Raw genomic sequence first — 21,202 nt, forward strand, 5'->3', positions numbered from 1 at the left:
AGACTTCTATATTACCTTCTCTTAAATGTTCTTCATCTCTGTTGTAATATGCTAAGATATGATGTTTTCAAACTGATGTTTCAAAATAAATTTGTGAAAAAAGGCGTAGATGTGAATAAAGTGTAATTATAAAGAATTATAACAGCTTTATTTGTTTGAACCGCGGATATAACAGGAGGATTTTTTTTAGGGATAATGAAATCAAAATCAAATAATTTTACCACTGATATATTGTAATTTATTCGTTACATTATTTGCAGTATAATCTTCCACGCAGCATAACAACTATTATGTACAATTCACCCAACTTTAGATACATTACACTTACAACTATCATTAAATTATTAAATGTTAATGTCAAAAATATTAAATACATCCATCTCTGAAACATACATAATGCCAACGGAAAAAAAAACACCGAAGCATTCGAAAATTGTGGATAAAGTTTTGAAATAATTACCTATACTAGAATTATTTATAATAAAATTTACTCGTATTTCTGAACGAAAAAAAACTCAAAATTGATTTGACGTCGTTAAAAAAAGATTTAAACTTAAAATGATTGATTTTTAAATAATTTTTCACACAACTTAACAAGTCAAAGTGAAAATAATTATTTAAAAAAAAAACACAATTGAAACGAATGCTAGGTATGTGTGTAAACAAATGACATTAAAAATACTGTACAAGCATTATTTGATAAAATGTATGAAAAAATATAGATATACATGTAATATGAAGCCATTTTTCACACAATGTTTTAGGTACGGATTTTAATACAATTAACTACATCTAAACAAACATTAATTTAGAAAAACTCGGGATCTTGTTAAAAAATCAGATTAAATTAAATACAGAACAATAAATTATAGTACTTTTATAAACTCATAAGAGTAGATAATTCGATTTGTTACGTAGTTATTTTTTGTGGAAATAATATTTTAGAAACATGTTTATCTAGACATTATTAGACTAGGATTCTTTATACAATACATTTACACATAAAAGAACATGAAATATGATAAGAAAAGCTATGTACATTTTCATTAGGTCGATACAATATTATTTTATGGATAACGCCATTCGTCAGCATGATCAAATAATTAAGAATTTATTTTTCTCTAAATCTCGAAAATTATTTTATAAATGGGATTGTACCGATAAAAAAATTTGTATGTGAGTGAAACAATATTTTTTATGTTTACAAACGCCGCTGACATGTAAAAATACAGTTTTTAATAATATCGAGTATGGAAGTAAGAAGTAAATGTTTGCGTTATTTCAAATATTTAATACACAGAACAGAGAATGCGATGAATTTATATAGCTAACATTATAATATTGTGAAAATTTCACAAAAGCATGTTTTAAAGTCGGCTTTTCATATACATTAGGTACACACCTCACTTTACCCTAGATTTATTTAAGTTCTTCAAATATTACAAAACTTAATAGTTACAAGAATTCAGAAAATAAGTTTTTTACAGCGACACAAGCAGTCCTCAATTCGATCTTAAAATAATATGGTAATATCACTTTCGTAAGTTCAAATATCAATATCTTCATGCCGGTTTTTGCACGAAGAATTCACTTCACTTTCGATCATTAATACTTTGTTATGGTGATCAACCTAAAAAATACTCTATATTTTTGAGAAACAAGTGTTCACAAGCAGGGACGGTTGTTAATTCCTGATTCCCGTTTATAAAAACCTCGTTCAGACAACGAGGTTATTTATTTATAAGTATAGTCGAATTGTTTCAAAACCTACGCAAGTAACTGAAATCAATATTTGGATGAAATCGACAATTATTATGAAACACATCTCTATATACTTTTTGGCTTGAATAAAATTGTTTACATCTTTATAAAAGATGACCATCTTTCATTATGAAGAAATATTACAGTTATTCGTAAACAGTTCTGAGTAATACAAGCTTAATATTAAATAAAAATATTTATTTAAATAAACGAGTCAACTCGTTTTGTTTGGTCGTATATTTCAACTTCATTGTCCTTCGTATCACTCCCAAAAAACCGCCCTAAGTCGGAACCTTTCGGCCGTGCGGAATAGTTTTTATTTTTTAAGTATTTTTTACACATTTTATTAAAAATAAAGTTTTCGACTCCAGGTTCGCGCACTTCCTCGATAAAAAGTTTTAAGATTCATTAAATTTAACCTGTCTATCCGTTTGACAATTTGCGAAGTAGATACCTGTCCTCGTCAAAATGAAGATTAATTGAACGTAAAAGCGTTTAGGAACTTTTCACTCTACACTGCCACATCATCCCTATCGTCGAAGAGCATCAGCGATCCGTAGCTGTGGCGTCAAACCTGAACTTCGGGGCGGCGCTCTGGGCGAGGCGGGTGTACCGGACTCGTGGAGGCGGAGCATACTCCTCGGGACTTGGTAGGAATGTCAGACACCATCGTCAGGATCGGTTGGAACCCTTGGACAGGCAAGAAGTCCTCGACCAATTTCCGACTCCGGATGCTCGTATCTCCGACATACACGTTTGTCCCGGGAAAAGTCCCCTGACGCTTGTATCGAAACACCAAGACGACCGAGAGAGCCACAAACAGCAGTATTGCCGTGACGCAGCCGAGAATGAGCTCCATATTCTGCCTGCCGCCTGCCACGTTCTCTCCTCTCATCGAACTCACGATCACGGAGTACAGATGATCCACTGAATCCTGGTCTTCGGCCGATCGCTTTCCGGAGTCGGGAATGATTTTCACGTCTTCCATACTCTCTGTCGAAACCTTAAGTGCTCTTCCTGTATCCAGTGTCATCATTTCAGATTTCTCGTTTTCTATTCCGGGCATTCGAGAAACTAGTTCTACTTGAATATGGTAAATAGTATCGGGCCATAATGACAGAGTGACACAAGTGGAATCGGTGAATAAGTTTCCTTTGAGTCCCCCACCGTCAACTTCCCAGGTCACGAGGTAGACTCCTTTGCTCGTCCTCGGCTCCCAAGCAATTTCTCCTATAACTAAAACTTTTTGATGGATAAGAGACACTTCCTTGAGTGTCCACAGTTGATCGATCGAATCCGTGACAAATGTTTCCGGTGTAGTGGCTTTGATTTCTGTGTTGATTTTCTTCTTTTTCTTTAGAGAGTAATCTAATTTATTGTAGCTTTCATCGGGGCTGTAAATGGTAACGAGTCCTTGAGGATCGACAACGAGTACTCGGAGCAGAGCACCTCCGTTGTTGGCGGGGACCCGAGTCGCTAAGTCGATAGTCTGGATGATCTGCCTCCAGGGTCCGTTGGCAGAGCGTCGCATTACGACGTAGACCAGGGGAGTGCGAGGCTGCGTGGCCGGTGGGGGCCAGCGAGCTAGAGCACCGGCTACCCGAACCACCCCTTCTCCTTTAGTATGGATGACAGGTTGAGATTGCTGGGCTCTTGTCGAAGCTTCAGCGTGAAAACGACACGCCTCCTGGCATCCGGGGAACTAGAACAAAAAATAAATAAATAAATATGTGATTTTAATGCATTGCTTTCAGCGATAAAATTAAATATTGCTAGTTAGCGAAATTGAAAAAGTAGAGTTAGTTCCATTATTTCCTACAGTTGACGACCATAGTCTCGTTTTAACACCATACATTTAATTTAACACATAAAACGGATAAAGAGCAATAAAACGGTGCTAAACAGTAGCTTTAAAAGAGTGGCATAGTTGCATACGGTGCATCGTTTGTTGCTAAATTAGAGATGTTATAGTTTATAGCCTTAGATGGCAACTGACTGTTAAATTAACAAAAGTTATTTTTTCAAAAATTAAAAATTCATAATTTAAACTGAGTGAATAAATTCCTACAAAACATAGCTAACACAAAACCACGAAGGGGTGTATCTCTAATGATCGCACAGTGCAAAACCGCAAAACTTTAGGAACGATAATACAAAGGGACAAAATACTGTCTTGCGTCATTTTATCGATATAATTGGCCTAATTATTCATAAACGCGAAGAGAAACTTACTTTCCTTTCATCCTTTCAAATAATAATTTATCGTTAGCATGCAACGCTATTGGTCGCGGGTTCGTAAAAGCCGGGGGCAAATTACCTTTTTCGTAATAATTACGGCGTCCAGACCCTACACGGGTGCTAAAAAATGAGGATGTAAAAGAATAATGAGAGTTTAATTTTAAAGTAATTGGGAGTACAGAAAAAATAAAAGTTGGAATGCTTTAAAAAACTTTGAAATGAAATTGCTGGACGCAGAAGTAGAACGTGTTCAAAATGATTTGCTTAAAAGCAGAGCTAAGTTTTTTAACAGATTTTTTAGGGTGGTATTATTATATATTGCAATCAAAATTTTAACATATTTACGTTTAGAAATAAAACGGAAATGTTTAATCATTATTTTGAGCTTGCGGTCAAAAACAAAATTTAATAAACAAAATGAAAACATACACGGAACGTTCGTTATCCTGCCAGTAGCGGGTTCTGTTATGCCCGGAGCACAGAAGCGTGCAAAGGTTTGGTAATAACTACGTGCAACCCTATACCTAAATATGTATGTACCCATTACAGTAAAGGCATTGCTATTAGCAGCTTTAACACTCACGGTTGTCAAAATCCAAATTGGCATGATTTGTGAAATAAGGGCGAGAGACAATAATTCAGGTGATATTTTACGTAAACTGATTAATAGAGATTAATTTGAATTTCGTATCGTAAGGGAATCTTAATAAGAAGATGGGGAACAGGATAAGAGGATTATGTTTCACAGTATCCAGTTCACAACGTGTACTTAGTAGGGCGTCTGAACTCATATTCGCAGTATAACAAAATAATCGCGTTCGTTAAGCCCTGTTTCCGAACTGAAGCGAGATGGCTCAGAATGTCCTACTTCACTCCATGTGGCCAGGTAAGGTGGCAAAACTAAGCCGGGCCCACTTAACGAGAAAACTTTTGCTATTATTCCCAGACAAGGTGTGTTTGAATAAAGGTATCCCGCTGACATCGTTTTTTTCAGCCCGCATCTTGTCTCACCAAAGTTACAGGAATGGATTATGCATTAGAAAACTTTGATTAAAGAGGACTCCAAACTTTGCCGGCGATGTATTTTACTTTGCGAATTGGAATATAGCGTAGCGAAATAGTGCAAAGACAAAATGGGCCAACATTTTTTTGGAACTGGTAAGTGATTCGTTGGTACTGTGAAATTGAAAATGCCGTTTTTCAGTACTACGAAAATAATCTACCAACATTTTGTAGAAAGCTAAATCGTAATTAAAACGTTTTCTCACATAACAACTCCGTATTTCTGTAATAATAAAAGAAACCGCCGAGACAATCAAATAAAGCATTCAGGTTTTATGGCACAAAAACCTACAGCGAAGGGCTCGCCGGGCGAAAAAATGGTCTATTAAAAATAATTATCCATGAAAAAGCCAGAAATATTCCTGAGACGATGAACTTGGTGATACTCGAGGATAGACAGGGATACGCGCTTACAAAATTAGGCGTTTCCATTTCACGGAACATTGTTCTCAAATTGACGAAATTAGGGCAAAAGGAAATTCAAAAGAATTATAATAATAAACTTTTAAAGATAAAACGTAACGTTAGAACATAAACATTGAAATAAACTTTTATATTTTTATGAACCGAACGTATATACGTTCGGTTCATAAAAATATGATTACAAGTAAATGTTAAAAGGAGAGTGAATGCGGGCAACAAACTAAACGGCACACTAAGAATAGAAATTTCTAATAAAAATATGTCAATTTAACTAGCAGTGCACAATGGAGTTTAAGTCCCAACACCATGTATGGAAGCTAAACATAAAACTGACAAAGAAAAAAAAAACAAAAAAAAGCGTTGTCGAAAAGCTATCTCTTAGACGAATGTGTGGGAAAACAAAGTATGGCAGGGTTACGAATGACTAAATCAGACGAGAGTGAAAATCTGAGGCAGGTATATTTGATAAGATTAAGAAGAAGTAAGTAACTAATATGGTTTTATTATAAAGAACAAATGGATGTGGCGAGAACAAATGATAAAGTAAGACGAGGACGACCAACAGAGATGTGGCATGATAAACCTAAATCTGAAGTTTGGTCATGCCGAAAGCCGACTTAACCGAAGGGCATGTATAACATGCTATATGAAATGAAGAGCGGTCCATCCTATCTATTTACCCCTACGAGGAAACGACGTGACGGTTTGTTTGTTTGTGTATTATTGTGCATATTTTACTAGTATTATAATATAAGGTGTATCAAAATAATATTGCTAACGAATGTAATTTGAGGGTTGCAGTTATTAATTTTGCAAAACCTCCTTAATTAAGGAAGCGTGTAAGCTATGTTACCAGTAACTAGTTGCTCTGTTTACGTTACCGCTAATTTTCCGACACACTTCCGGTTTTACAAACACTCAAAGCTTCGTGTAAGCTTTACCGAATGCTTTGTTAAACTAAAGTAGTTAATCGTTAAGAAACATATTTGCAGATTCTCGAAAAAAAATAGTATAGGGAATCTAACAAAAGAGAAAAAAGTATCACAAACTGAGTGCCTTTTTAAATAAATTGTGTTTTTGAAAATAAAAAAAAAACGTTTAATATAGATTTTAATGAAAAATAATAATTTTTATTCTCATTGTAGGTATCACATAACTGGCTAGCTGTCTGCGATACGCTCCCACTTGCCTTTGAATTTTGCCGACGCTTACGCATGCCTGAACACCCCTCCCACGCAAATAAACACACCCTCACTTACTCTCATACAAATACACACAAACACACCCTTTTTTTGTACCACAATTTAATACGTATGATTTTTATTTAAAACCTTAGCTGGTCTGTCTTTAAACCGTATCTTATTTTACGTTTTTATATTGTTGTCGACTGTTTGTTTCTGTTAAATAAATAAAACAAACTGCATATTTTAAAGTCTATTTATATTAATGTAAGATTTTTACATTGTTTGTAATTATAAATGTGAAATTAAATATTTAAAAGCTTAAATCAAACAACTCACTCCAAGTATCATTTTCAAGTACCGATTTTTTCTGAAAATGAACGAATTAGAAACGATATAAAAGTTGTTTTAATATGTATTTACTATTTTTATTGAATTAATTTAGTTATTTGAAAGAGATTACAATATTTGAATAACCTTTTTATAAAAAATAATTCTCCCATGCGAATGTTTATTTACAAATTCCATACGTGAATCTAGGAGTCAATTTCCCATAGACAGAGTGATAATATAACAGCCTGTAAATTGATCACCTAACCTAGCCAATGATAGATCATAAACTCTGTAAATGCCTAGACTTCTATATTCTCAACTGCTTTATCTACTAATAATTATAAAATTTGTTATGGTTTGATAAATTTAAATAAAAAAGTATATAAATGGAAAAGAATTTGACGGGGAAGTAAAAATATTTTAAATGTCTACTGAAAACAATTTATGTATGTAAAAATGGCGGTGTCTTTGTATAAACATGAATTTAAAATGCATGCATTAAATGTCAATAACATATTTTAACATTTATCTACGTGCCGCAAAAGGTTTTAAATTAACCTTTAAAATGCAGTTTACCGGCGATAACATTATCTGTATCAAACGTTAATAGGGAGTAAACAGTTGTACAAAATACAAAGTATTGGAGCAATTAAGTACATTAAATTGTATACATGATTTCATGTTAAGATTATTGGGATACATAAATACAATTAACGCTAAATATTGTATACTTTTCATTTTTTAAATGTAATCATAACGTACGAACTATTAGTATAAAATCTGAAAAAAAGTTGAATGGTTTTTACTATTACCAATGTTTATTTAAACATTGAAAAATTATTGAATTAATGACTCCTTGAAAACACAAAATATAAAATACGGCGGAAGAGGGTGAAAAGGCTTCGATAGGTAAGGTTCTCTATAAACATCATTCAGGTTGATGGATAACCCTCTGCACTGCATTGCAACACTATGCTGACGAAACTTTTAGGAAAACATGGTAAAAATCCTCATTTTTAAACCATCAATCATCATTATGACGCCATTATTTCCGAAACAAAATTATTAGAAACGTGAGATTTTTCTAAATAAAAATGAATCCACGAAATCTCCTGTACACTGAAAGGAGAATTAATGTTATTAAAACATCACTGAAATGTAAAGACGTTCGAGAGCACCGATAAAAATTGTACCAGGAGAGCATAATATATGAGGAAGTGTTATGTGCGCCTGGACTAGGTGGAACATACTACCTACATATGTGGGAGGAAACAAAAGGAAACGCTGTAAACTGCTGACGCGTGTGATTTAGGAAGCTCGGGCGCCGCACGCTGTCTGCAAGTTGGGCTATTCATTCTATATCATGTATGGACTGTGGACGCGTTAACTTATATTTGTTTCATTTTCAGCTGATCAATAGATTTACCCACAAAATAAAAATATGTATGTATGTATAAGAGAGTAATGTTTGAATAAAGGGGGAATACATAGCAAAAGACAATAAACGTACACGTTTCCTAAACCTATTTGTAATACGACTAGCGTAGTAACCTTACACCGAGGGGACCAATCGTGTAAAAAATTGCGCAATAAAACCTATTCTCCCCAGTCGTATATAAGCTATTGAAGAAAAATATCTCCTTCTAAGACTGCTGCAGAGCGCAGTAAAGAAAGGGTAACAGTCGCACGTTTTATTGTGAAAATAAATAATCTGGCAATGAATCAATCTTCGAGACTTTAACAAGGAAAAGGGAAAGAAAGAAACTGCACTCCCGCTGATCTTTTCCAGTTACCACCCCCCATTTATTTCGATCTATCGCAGTTAGCCGAGTTAAAGTGGAATGGGATGCATATTAAACCGAAACGTTACGACATTCCGAAACATACAGTGTAGCGGCAATAAAAAACCACATCAAACCTTAGAATACTAGCTATATCGAGCAGTCGAGTTAAAATATTTTGACTTTTATTTACCTCAGACTCGAGAAAATTTGCATGAATGGAAAATGTATACGATAATTGGATACTAATGAAGTGAACGCGCACGCAAAACGGAAACGAAATAAGAATTAAAGTAAATAACTTCGCGAGAGGAAGGTAATATGTTTTCAGTTTACCTAGAGAAGCTCTAGCTTTATCTTATCCGCTAAATGGTTACGAGCGTATGTACTCGAAAGCTTCGCAAATACCAGCATTCATCTTAGCCCGTTATTGTGCAATCTGAACACAGCTGCACTCGCCAGCACTCACAAGCGCGAACGTCAGGGTGAAACATTTTCCGTGTATTCCTCCACATTTTTCTTAGGATTTATCCACAGCGAAGAAGGTGTTTGCCACGAAAAGGTACCGCCTACGCAGCGCCTGTTTGCTGAATTTAAATCGAAAAGAGTAAACTATTTTTCCAGATTTTCTAGGTCATTTCCCGTTTATACGATGATACACGGCCACTGCTATACGCCCAGAGCGGATTTGAGTGCGTTTGTATTGGGAGCTTCGTATCGAAATAAATACGAGGGTTCGTTTTGTTTTACTTTTAAGAGGGACTAGTGAATATAATGCGAGATTTGCCAGACTTTTTTAGCCATACTTCAATATATCTCAATTACTAGCGGAGCAAAAGAAGCAAAAATATTATCAAAACCGTTCTGATTTTGCTCAACTGAGTTTCAAATAGAAAGTTGAAAACCATTTTCTCAATTCTCAATTCAACATTTTCTCAAACATAAAACTGTTTTTAGCACAATACAATATCTTTTTTATATAATTAAGTGTATCTAGTTAGCTGAGTTAGGATGAGATTAAAGATGTCACGATTTGCCTTAAGGATGAAACTACCAGTGCGGTATGGAGTGTCGGTACCAGGAGAGCGGAATAGTACAGAGGTAAGGAGTTTAGCAAAGGTAAACAAAACGGCAGACATCTACTTGAACGAGGTATTAATTATCGAGGACAGACACAAGGCCCATTGTACTTCAGGATGAAGAAGTTACATTTCCGTGTGGAACAAGGCACTAGAGTCGTGATAATGTTGCCAATAAATAAAATGGAGATATTTTAAAGAAATTAGAAACGTAGGTACCCAAGAAATTCCATTAAAAACTTCAAAAAAAATATTCTTATATGTTCATGAAATATTATTGAATTATTGCAATTAAAGTGTAATCACTATATCTGTAGAAAAAAAACAGCACAAATACAACGTGTCATTCGTGAAAATATGTAATTGTATTTATGTTCTGAGCACATTTTGCATAATTTTAAAGTAGGTACATTATTAACAACAGTGGAAGATGCTAGCGAGTGTCTTATATATGACAACGAATTACATTGAAAAAATGAACTTAGGAAATATGTATATATGTATATCTTATTTTTATATAAATATTTGCTATTAATGGTAATTTGCTATAAATATATATATATATATATATACTAGCGGACCCAGCAGACGTTGTCCTGCCCGAACGTTGGCTTGCCTGCCTGGTTCCGCAATAGTTTTTAAGATATTCGAACTTTCCACCTACTGGTTCCAATTGTGAATCTATGATTGAACTCCAAAAGTAAAAAATATTAATATTCAATTTAAGTAGGTACTTCTTTATGGTTGAATTCCAAAACATAAAATAATTTATTTTTTAAAAATATGGCATTCTTTTTGCGAACGTCAAACTCCAGTTTTCTCACCAACAAACGGGTGAACTTATGTAGGAATACGAATTAAAAAAATGTATTAAATTTAATTTAATTTCAGTGTTACCAAAAATCCAATAAAAATAAATAAATGGGTAGAAGTTATAGGAAATTTAAGGAAACAATCTGATTAAGATCAACAAAAAACAAATGCTGTTTGGAAACATTCAAAAACAAACTTTTTATACACAAAAAAACAACATCTTTCCATTTTTTTTCAAATGCGTTTTCCTCGAATGCAACCCTGGTAGATCGATGAATAAAACATTTATGCTCCTAACTTTTTTTTACATATTTGATTAAAGATTTTACTATCTACGAACACGCAAAGCGCAAAAATCTATATTTCTCTGAAAACCGCACGTAAATCGGTTAAGCCGTTTAGGAAGAGTACGGTGACATCACACGTACAGAGGAATTATATATGTAAATATGTTTTAGTTGGGTGGTCATTGGGATATATAAGAGGGTTAAAAGCAAAAACGCCACTTTCTATGATCACTGTTTTTAGGAAAATCAACAGCGAAAAGACTGTTTCTTTTAAGTTCAATTCACAACTTGTGCATGAGAGAAATAACGATTCATTTTAAGTTGAATGCGCACATTGAACTCAAAAAAAATCCTCAATAGCTATATCCAAGATGTATCTAGTAAAAGAATAAGGTATCTATTAATTATACATCAGTGGTATCATAAAGAAAGAAAAGGCTTGTCAAATAAAAAAAATCGTGTTAATATTTGTGTGGTAAAAACCTCACAGTAATAATTCGCTATCCGCTTACACAGAAGCCCTTATGCTGTATTACATAGAACAAAAGCGTTCCTAATTTTTGGTTTGGTTTTCGGTTTAACAACAAACGTGTAACGGACGGTTTCGGTTTGCGCTTGCAATTTTCAACCTGAGTACCTACGGCCCGAAGTATTGCTGGAAACTGTAGCTAATTTCGTGATTGATAATCATAGAATAGTTTTTGTCCGTATGAGCGACTCTAAGCAGGGAAAAGGCGTGACAGTTTGTTTGTATTAACCTAGCCGGACCGAAGGGGGGGATTCGAATCCCCCATATACCGATTTGGTCAATTTCACTTTAGGCACATAAGCATTCGGCAAACTAACAAAATGAAAAAAATACACGAATGAGTAAAATATGTGTACGCGAAAACATGAATAAATTATTGCACGGTCATAAACACTTCCAACGTTTTATTCTTCTGATGCAATATGAAAGTAGGCGCTGGGGTCGTTTGGTCCCCCCGTTCGGATCATGTGTAATTTTTGGATGCTTAGTAAGGGAAAGGTTAAACATCTAGGGGGGATATAAACATTGTTTGAACTATAATATTTCTTCAAATAAATTCGACCCATCTATTTTCTCTCTAGTATTCTGGAAGACGATCTACTCTGTTAAGATAATAACATTGATAATATTTATCGTATGTTGAATTAAAAGTTTTGATATAATTAACTAGCTGTTAAAGAAAATGTGACTTTATGTTCAAAATGCATTTTTTTAACTTAAAAACAGAAGTAAAAAAAAAAGTTCTATAACTTTATAAAAAATACAAGTTATAAAATTGTTTATAAAAAATGAAGTCCAAAAATAATAAGAATTAATTTAAACCATATTCCTTATTATTAATTGCGAATGGAATTTGATATAAATCCTTAGCAAGGATTGCGGAAACAAGTTTAAGATGTAATAATAGGACTTATTGAATTAAGACATTAATTTTCCAGTCAGGACGAGTTTACACGGGACTTAGTACTTAGTGCAATGAGAATATTATTAATATTATATTGTTATGACTGTTTTTTAAAAAAAAATATGCTTATGTTGGTTAAAATAAGAAATCACTTAATAAAAAATACCAGTTATGTATTAAATTTAATATCGTAAAATGAAAAAAATTTAATTAATGACATTCCATTGATTAACCACATTCTCAGACACTGTTATATAAAAAATGAACAAGACTAACTGTTATTTTGTTGCAGCAGAGGGGGAAAACATTTTTGAGAAGGAAATATGGAAGTCTGGGCATTTACAGGGCTTATGACATGTCATTGGCTAGTGGCCACTATACATACTGTGTAACAATTACCATTTAGTATGTTTAAACATCCACATTTCCTCATTTTTTCCATTTGTCGACTGATGTAAAGTAAAAGAGCTGAAATCTTTATTATGTAGGTGAGATTCATTCAGCTGAACCATTTCACTTACTGGGAATACTGGTCACTAAATGCCTACACTTCAATAAAAAATATTTTTTCACTCTGTTGCGACAAATTTAGATCTAAATAACTCCCTAGAGAGGAAATTCAGCGTGTCTACAAACATTTGGACCCACTCAAAATATTGTTGATTAAGACTCACTGTAATTAATTACCGTGTTAATACGAAATTATATTAAAATACATTAAATACGAAATTATTAAAAACAAATTTAAAATAAATAAAAAAAATGTGTTTCTAATAAATATTAAAATAAATTGAATAAACATAATCTCAGTTAATTAATCTAAACACTAAATAAAGATATTCTTATATAACAAAGGTCTGGTGCGTCTGTTTCTTTTTGGAATTATTATCTTCAATTCTGATATTAAAATTCATTAATGATTTTCAACCTTAATAAAATTTATCAGAAAACACAGCCCCATGAGAAAATAAATTGAATTTAATGAAAATTTTGGAGGGGTTCGTTTCTCTTGCCGTTTTTAATACGCTGACAATTTTTGATGACGTCAAAAATTCCAATAAAATAGTGTTACAGCAATTGGGGTATTTGAGAATTAAAACGGCTAGATACGACAGTTTACTATACGAGTATAATAATAAAAAGGCATTAGTATATCAAGATATTATTATATCAATAATATCAAGACAAAATGTGTAAAAATGTGACAAAGCTAGATGTGTAAAAGTAGATATGCTTAGAATTTTACAAAAACATGTACTTTTTATGAAATTTATGAATAAAAAAATAGTTTCAAAAAGTAAGACAACAATTCACATATTTATTTTAAAACACTACCTGTACTTGGTCTCACCTATTTATATGACGAATATAGCACTTTTACATAAAAAAATATTTTATTCGTAACACTGAATATACGAGTTACTGAGTATTTTTTATTTTTTTATTTATTTTTATTTATTGAGGAAAAACAACAGTTGTTATATAAGAATACAAAATATCAAAAAATAGTACATACATCCAGTTTTTTACAAATATAATGAGAGAACATGTTACACAGTAAAGAGAAAAATAATATATTATATGAGACATGAGAAAAAAAAAAAAAAAAAAAAAAATTTTTAATTATATTGCGCTGCCCTTAGTTCCTGTATGCTCAATAGACCATTTAGCAAATTGTAGAAAATATATTTTATTTGTTTTGAAAGTCAAATAAGTAAAATCAGTAAGTGGAGATTGGCACTAAAAAAATGCTGAAAATACTATTCAATAACGGATAAAAAAAAAATATTTAGCTACATGAGCGCGTAATAGGATAATGAAGATATTGGCATTCATAGCTCAATTTTTCTTTATATGGTCTATTGAACATACAAGAACTAGGGCAGCGATTGGACAACTAAGGGTTGTTAAAAAAAATATATATATATAAAATAAAACGATAATAGTAATTCAACCATCATCTAACTCCGTACACCGAGCTGTTTTTAGAAATAATCAGATTATGTACAAAATTTTGCATAAGGATCAGGGAATTTTTTATATTTTTTAAAATATATATTTAGACCCCTGTATTTAGTAGCCTTACGTGTCATATACAAGGCTAAGGTACTCGGCAAAAATCGTTTTTGTTTGTCTTGGAAATGGGATGTTCGATCACTGATTTTGGTTTATTACCTTTATGAGTCCAATCACCATTGTTGCAAAGTTCAAGAACAATGGCGCGTGATAACTATTTTTAACTACAGTGTGGATATCTGTTAAGGATATTCCATCTTTCCGGCATTCTGCTTCAAGATTATGGCAATGCAAACTGAAAAATGGGCACTAAAATTGATGTTCGATACTCTGTGAAGAAATATCATCGCATGGACAATAGTCATCATTCCTTAATTTAAACCTATATAGATAACTTCTCATAGCTCCGTGTCCGGTAAAAATTTGGGTCGTTTCGAAAGTATTTTGGTGATGATGACGGAAGTTTGCTGCATCAGCCAGCGTTGGGAAAAACATTTTAGTGATTTTACATGTAGAAGAAGCGCGGTAATGATCCTCCCAACGCTGCTGCGTATTTTGTTTTATACAGCGTTAAGCAAAGCTAAGGGGAAATTTTGAGAAGAATTCTGAGGATCAGGGAATTATAATAATGTAAGACACATAAATACGCGATGATCTTCGATAAGATGTAACCTGAAGATATAATAATATTACCGAAGAGGTGTGTCTAGTCGCTGTAGGCAGAAGCGATTATTTATTAACTCTGGAAGCTATCAATTACTGCGAACAATAAAGAAGTAAAATTTATTAGTTAATTGGAAATGGCTCTATTATGGCAAAGTTGGGTAGCAGAGGTCATCAGGAGGTCATGCGACGCGGGGGATCACGACTCACGACTCGAATAGCCTTTTGTTACTAAGCTATGTATTGAATGTAAACCGAACGAGATCAATAGAAATTGTTTACAGTAGCCTTCTCAGGCTTGTTTACAAGCTGTGTTTCAAAGTGTATCATCGACATCGATTTAGGATCATAATTGAAAAACGTGATAGATACTTTAAAAGTGTGATACCTAAAATAAATAGAGTGAGTGAAACGTTTTAGAATGGCTACAGTTATATAATTAAAGACTATTTTCAAGATAATTTTTTTTTTACAATTAAACCACAAATAACCCAAATATGTTAGGAAATATGAAATATTTTTCCAAAAATAATCCAAGCAAAAATATCGAAGTAATATTTACATTTATACAAATTCTTATACGTATTTCATAGAAATGGAATAACGTTTGAATCAGTAAAACAACTGGTACTTAAGGTATTACTGGAGGAAAGCAATCCGCAATTGCGAAAACATATTAAATATGCAGCGAAAAATCTGCTCAGCTTCGTGGAAATCCTCTATTGTCTGGGTACAGTGTTTTGAAGAGACGGGAGTATCATAGTCTGCAAGACTCGACCGAGAGCCACTCGCTGAGTTATTGTTCCAGAGCTCAACTAAGTCTTTATTTAAAGCCAAGACTGGACGAGAACTTGGCGACTTGTAAAGATAAGATACCGTAATACTATTTGAGAGAGGCTTTATTAGAACTATGATGGATTTATCACTACAAAAGAAGAATTATAAGATTCTTCATACAATAGAACCTAACCTTTACTATATAAGATCAACATCACAGAGAAATATTATATTCACTACTTTTGAAGAATTAGCGGTAAGCATTACGTACAAGTATATGTATATTGAATTTTATAACTAAGGCAAGTGAAAATTAAATTTTTATGGCGTTTCGTAAAAAATAGCTCACCACTTTTACAAATAAACAAGCAAAGAAATATACATATCAGTTTTTCTACTAGTTTGTATGACGTGCGAAATTCTCAGCTTCAGAGAAAAGAGAGGGTACAATATTGAAATTCTTTTCACATCTACGCCTTGTATACATAGGTACTCGTAAGGTGGGAGTAATAAATTTGCCTGCTCGTGGTTGGCATCATACAAAATTTATTGAGTATTCATCAAGTTCCCGCGCGAACAGAAATTCCTACACCAGCTTCCTGAAAAGTTTATCAAATTAAATATCTTAGGCATTACACTGAGGGCTGTGAGAGAACATTCGTCGAGAAAAACGAGACCTATTTGTCCAAAAAACTGAATTCTCTAAGAAAAAATACTCATTTACTTTTAAAACTTTTTACGAGTTTAGAATCTGTCTTTTCTGGCTTTTAAATCGATCAAGTTTACTTGTAATATTTTCGTGTTTTGTATTGAAAGTTATTAATTTTAGTACAATGTATGTGTAGGAACTAAGTAATAAAGTACTTTCAACATAAACAACAGAAGTTGGTAAACCGTAGACATTTAATCAAATTTAACAGGCAATAAACAAAGAAATAATTTCCCAAGAACTGATTACTTTCCTACAATGAGCACGGGATGTTATTCAGTTTACCTACATTAAAATAATGTTCCCCTGGTACTTCATACCTTGCGATTCACAGGAAGGCATGAGTATGAAGGCAGTTGAAAATTTCACAGGAATGTTCATTCAATTTCGAGGGAAGAAAGTTAATTTAATTAATGCCTCCGCAGAGGTGCGGCAGGCTTATAGAATGAAGACCTTTCTACCAGGAGCACATATCAATTTAAGAGGTTCGACGCCTCTATTCAGGTAACAAATTGGAAAATTTCAGTGTCGTGATCCATTCGTAAGCAATTATTTATTAGATTTATAACAAGGGCGTTTATTACGTATCAATAGACATAAATTATGCTGTCAGCAGAACTGTTGTTATAATACATTATTAAAGTGACAAGAAATTTTTTCGGTTAAGTTGGGAAATGATTGGAAAACAATATTTACAAGCAAAAAAATCACTAATTATTGTGAATTGATGTAGCGGAAAACAGTCTGGCTAAAGAAATAACATTGTTTCAAATTACGTAAACATGCTGTAATTTTTCGTTTATGATATATTTTATGACGGTCTAATGAAATTAATATTTTTAATGTAATGTAAATATAAAAAAAACGAGTACGTTCATGGACCAAACTTGCAGACGAGTTTTTTGCTCAAGTTGATGTGAAAACCGTATATCGCTCTTGATTTTCGTATCTTTCGTATCGTACCTGCATACAATAAGTATTGTGTAAGTAAAAAAATACACGAAAGAAAGTCACGATCCCTTGGCATTCTAAATTTTATGTTAAATCAATTTATATTTAAGACAAATTAACATAACTTAATCCATTTAAAGATACGCGAAGGTTAGACGATCGAGAAATCCAATGTCTTAATAATATTATATTTACCATTAACTTTGTATAATGCTAACATTAAGTTGTAAAGCGCTATGGTGTGAAAATGCCTTACTTTAAATTAATGAAGAAATATATTAAAAGCAACGTTCTTGGAAAATGATCTTACTAAGTTACTGGGTTAGTTAATGGCTGTAGAAACTCTAATCTCAGCTTTAATGATAACCTCATATCTTTACAATTAAAATAATAACAAAATTCATTTTGCGAAATACTAAATTATGCTTTTCAAACAAATGCCGAAAAAGATTACCTCTAATCGAGAATTTTACATTTCTTGAATTAAAAAAATGTCACGATTCAATGTTTCACCAAAAATTAGCATTCGGTAAAAATTTAACCTGAATTTTTAAATGACTGAAAATCTATTCAAGAAATGTCTTTTATTTTAGAATTATTAAAATTTTAAATAAAAAAAATACCAATTTCTTTCAACGACAATACGCTATAACATTTTAATATCATATTTCACATTTCACAAAAAACGGCGTAAACGGGTATTTTTATATTGTTGAAAATTAAATTCTAAACATGATTTAGCAGAGATAACCTAGAGATATGTTTTGTATTTGATAATAAAATGTATTGTGCGTATTCCTCAATCGTTTTCGGCTTCAAAGAAAATATTTTTAATATTATTGATGAATTGTTATTCACTTATTTTTACTTATATTTTAATTATTTGTATTAGTAATTGGTCCATGTACTAATAAGCAAAGGCCCAGACGGTGATCCCTGTGGGACACCACACTCTTGATAACACTAAGTTATATATGTTACCTAACAACAATTAAGGTGAATGTAAATTATTATGAAAATAAAACTTTGTTATTAGTGTTACACAATTTTATTATTAAAAAAGAACACTACTACAATTTTGTGAGAGCACTCTTCCCATCGACGAGTGATATAAAAAAAATATAATGGAGTGTCATGAAGTGAATGCCGATTATATTAATAAAGAATGTACGTCAGTTAAAAACTCAACAGGAGACTTGCGAAAACGTGTTTTACTTATAAAATATATAAATGTGATTTTTCTCAAGCTTGGGTGTTCTGTGATATAATTCACCACTCTAATTGGGCCTCCTGGCCTATTGTGTACACATTTTATTTTTTTAAATCCATTTTCGTAAAAGCATCTCACTGAGACGGGTTGTGGTCCGGTGGGTAGTGACGCGGATTCCAGATTAGTAGATCCTAGGTTCAAATTCCACCCTACTACAATTTGTTTCCCATTTTAAAACATGGTACTTTATGATTAAAAGAAATTGAAACCAATATTTTAGTAAATCATAAGAACGAAAATATTTCATTATTAAAAAAAAAACATCTTTTAAAATACGAGAAATTGTAACAATTTATTAAAAATCACGTTTTAGAAACATATTTTGTTATGATACTTAATAAAAAAAGCTTTTCATCAATTACATTTTGAGTAATGCAAAACATAAGACAATTCTGTACTGAATTTAACTCTCAAGGGAGTTCAAAAAGAATTTTTATATATTTAAAATGATGATGGAACAAATAATTTTTAATTAAGTGTTCTTGTTTGTTTTACACTGTTATTCGACATGAAAATTTGAACAAAAAGTTTATATAAACGTAGCACATCCGGTATCATTCTTCCACTTCCGATTGTAAAGCTTGAATTCAGAAAGTATGTGTGGAAAGGGAGAATAAATAGATGTTTGCAGTGGCCATTAGGCGGACAAGTTATGGCCGCCATTACCGGATCTCCCGTGTGAACCCGGGAAACAGCAACATTTACACGATAACATCACTGCACTAAGATAGCGCAAAGTTCACTATGTACAAGTATATAAAGGCACTCAATATTGCGGAGATTTTGAGGGAACCAAAAGTTATTTGATTTGTAAAGTTGAATCGACCCTCCTGAAAAACAACAGTACCAAACGATTTTAAAAGACTATGCTAAAAAATCGCTCAGGAGACGGTGCTTTAACGTCGTGTGTCGTGTTACATTAAGCAAAACACGAGATATTTTGAAATTTAAAAAAATCAGGCATTCTTAGCTTAATGAAAATTCTAGTATTCTATGTAGAATTATGTGACAATTAAGACTACATAAGAAATACGAATGTTTAAACATAAGCAGAATGTAAAATCAAATGATAAAACCAGCCAATTCAAGAAGAAATATAACAATTGAAAAGTATTTTCAGGCGTTGCCAGTATTTAGGTGAAATGATTTTGTCAGAATCTCACCCGCATCAATAAAACTTTTAGCTCTTTAACTTCACAAAGATTGACATATGGAGGAACTGAAGAAATACAGATGTTCAAACGCAGGCAGAATAATAAATGTTACACCGTGTGTAAAGTGGCCTCTTAAACCAGCCAATGACAGATCATAAGACCTGTAAACGCCTAGACTTCTATATTCCATTCTGTAAAATGATCTTCATTTCTGTTGTAATACATTAATGTAAAATGATAATTTAAACTAGCCAATGACACATCGTAAATGTACAAAAACTTTACAATTTATGTTTGAGTTCCGTTGGAGGTCCCCGTGGTATAATGGATAAGATGCCTGCCAAGCACAGAAGGCTCCAGCTTCGATTCCCGGTGAGACCACGAAAATTATGTGATTTTTCTTAAGCTCGGATTTTCTAATTTTTTTTCTGTTTCTGTTCTGTGCAGTAATTCACCACTACAAGTAGGCTTCCCGGCTTGTTATGGTGCAAAAATAAATGCACTAAAAAAAGTTTTCATAACACGTCGGTTTTTTAATTTGTGTGGTAGTTCAACTGGAACAGAATAAGGATTTCTTCTAGATTAATGAAGAAACACAGAAAAAAATATAATTTTACATCAGAACATTTTAATGTTATAGGTACTACTTTGTGACAGATTTTGATGTAATGTCCCATAAAAAGGATGTGATTTCCCAGATGTTGTGTTATATGAAATAACGCTATAAAATTTGGTACTATATCCATACTTCAGGGGCTAAACTCGAGATGAAAGCGATCAATCAACGCCATACCTTCTAACGGGAGAAATTCATTGTCGTATATGGTACAGATTGCGAAGGCGACGAAAAAAACCCTTAACTCCTTTGTATGCTTAATAATGTTACGGGGAGGTATGAGGAGACCAGCGGATTAGGGGGGTACGAACGCTCTGGGTATCAACGTAGAGTACAATAACAATCCGGTTCATCAAACAGCTGAATCAATTCTGACATCCCCCGTCTTGTGTGGTGGCTTCTTTCTAAATCCATACTCTCGAGGGTTCTGTGCTCCTTGGAAGTCGACGTAATCAATTTATTTGAAAAATGAATCCGTTTTTGCCGTTAAAGAAAAAGGGGTTTTCTCAGACGCAACCGCGATAAATGAATGCAAAAAAAAAACATTTACATAAACAATTATTTTTTAATACGTTTTAAATCACATAGGCCTACGGGTCTATATGAATTGGTTATGTTTTTTATGATAATTTTTGTTTATGTTGCTTATTATGTT

General features: G+C 32.7%; 1 protein-coding gene across 1 annotated transcript in view; it reads right to left on the bottom strand.

Annotated features, from left to right (window-relative positions):
* Nucleotides 1-1,647: 1,647 nt before the first annotated feature.
* Nucleotides 1,648-21,202, bottom strand: part of LOC148284965 (uncharacterized) — a 130,386-nt gene continuing 110,831 nt past the window's right edge. The window contains exon 4 of the mRNA XM_088232135.1: nt 1,648-3,463. Coding sequence (XP_088088261.1) covers nt 2,330-3,463 — 1,134 coding nt within the window. The 3' untranslated portion in view covers nt 1,648-2,329. The remainder of the gene's footprint in view (nt 3,464-21,202) is intronic.

The sequence above is a fragment of the Micrasema longulum genome, unplaced genomic scaffold (assembly GCF_059751315.1).
Source record: "Micrasema longulum isolate JH-2025_06_02 unplaced genomic scaffold, ASM5975131v1 h1tg000073l, whole genome shotgun sequence".
Taxonomy (NCBI): Eukaryota; Metazoa; Arthropoda; class Insecta; order Trichoptera; family Brachycentridae; genus Micrasema; species Micrasema longulum.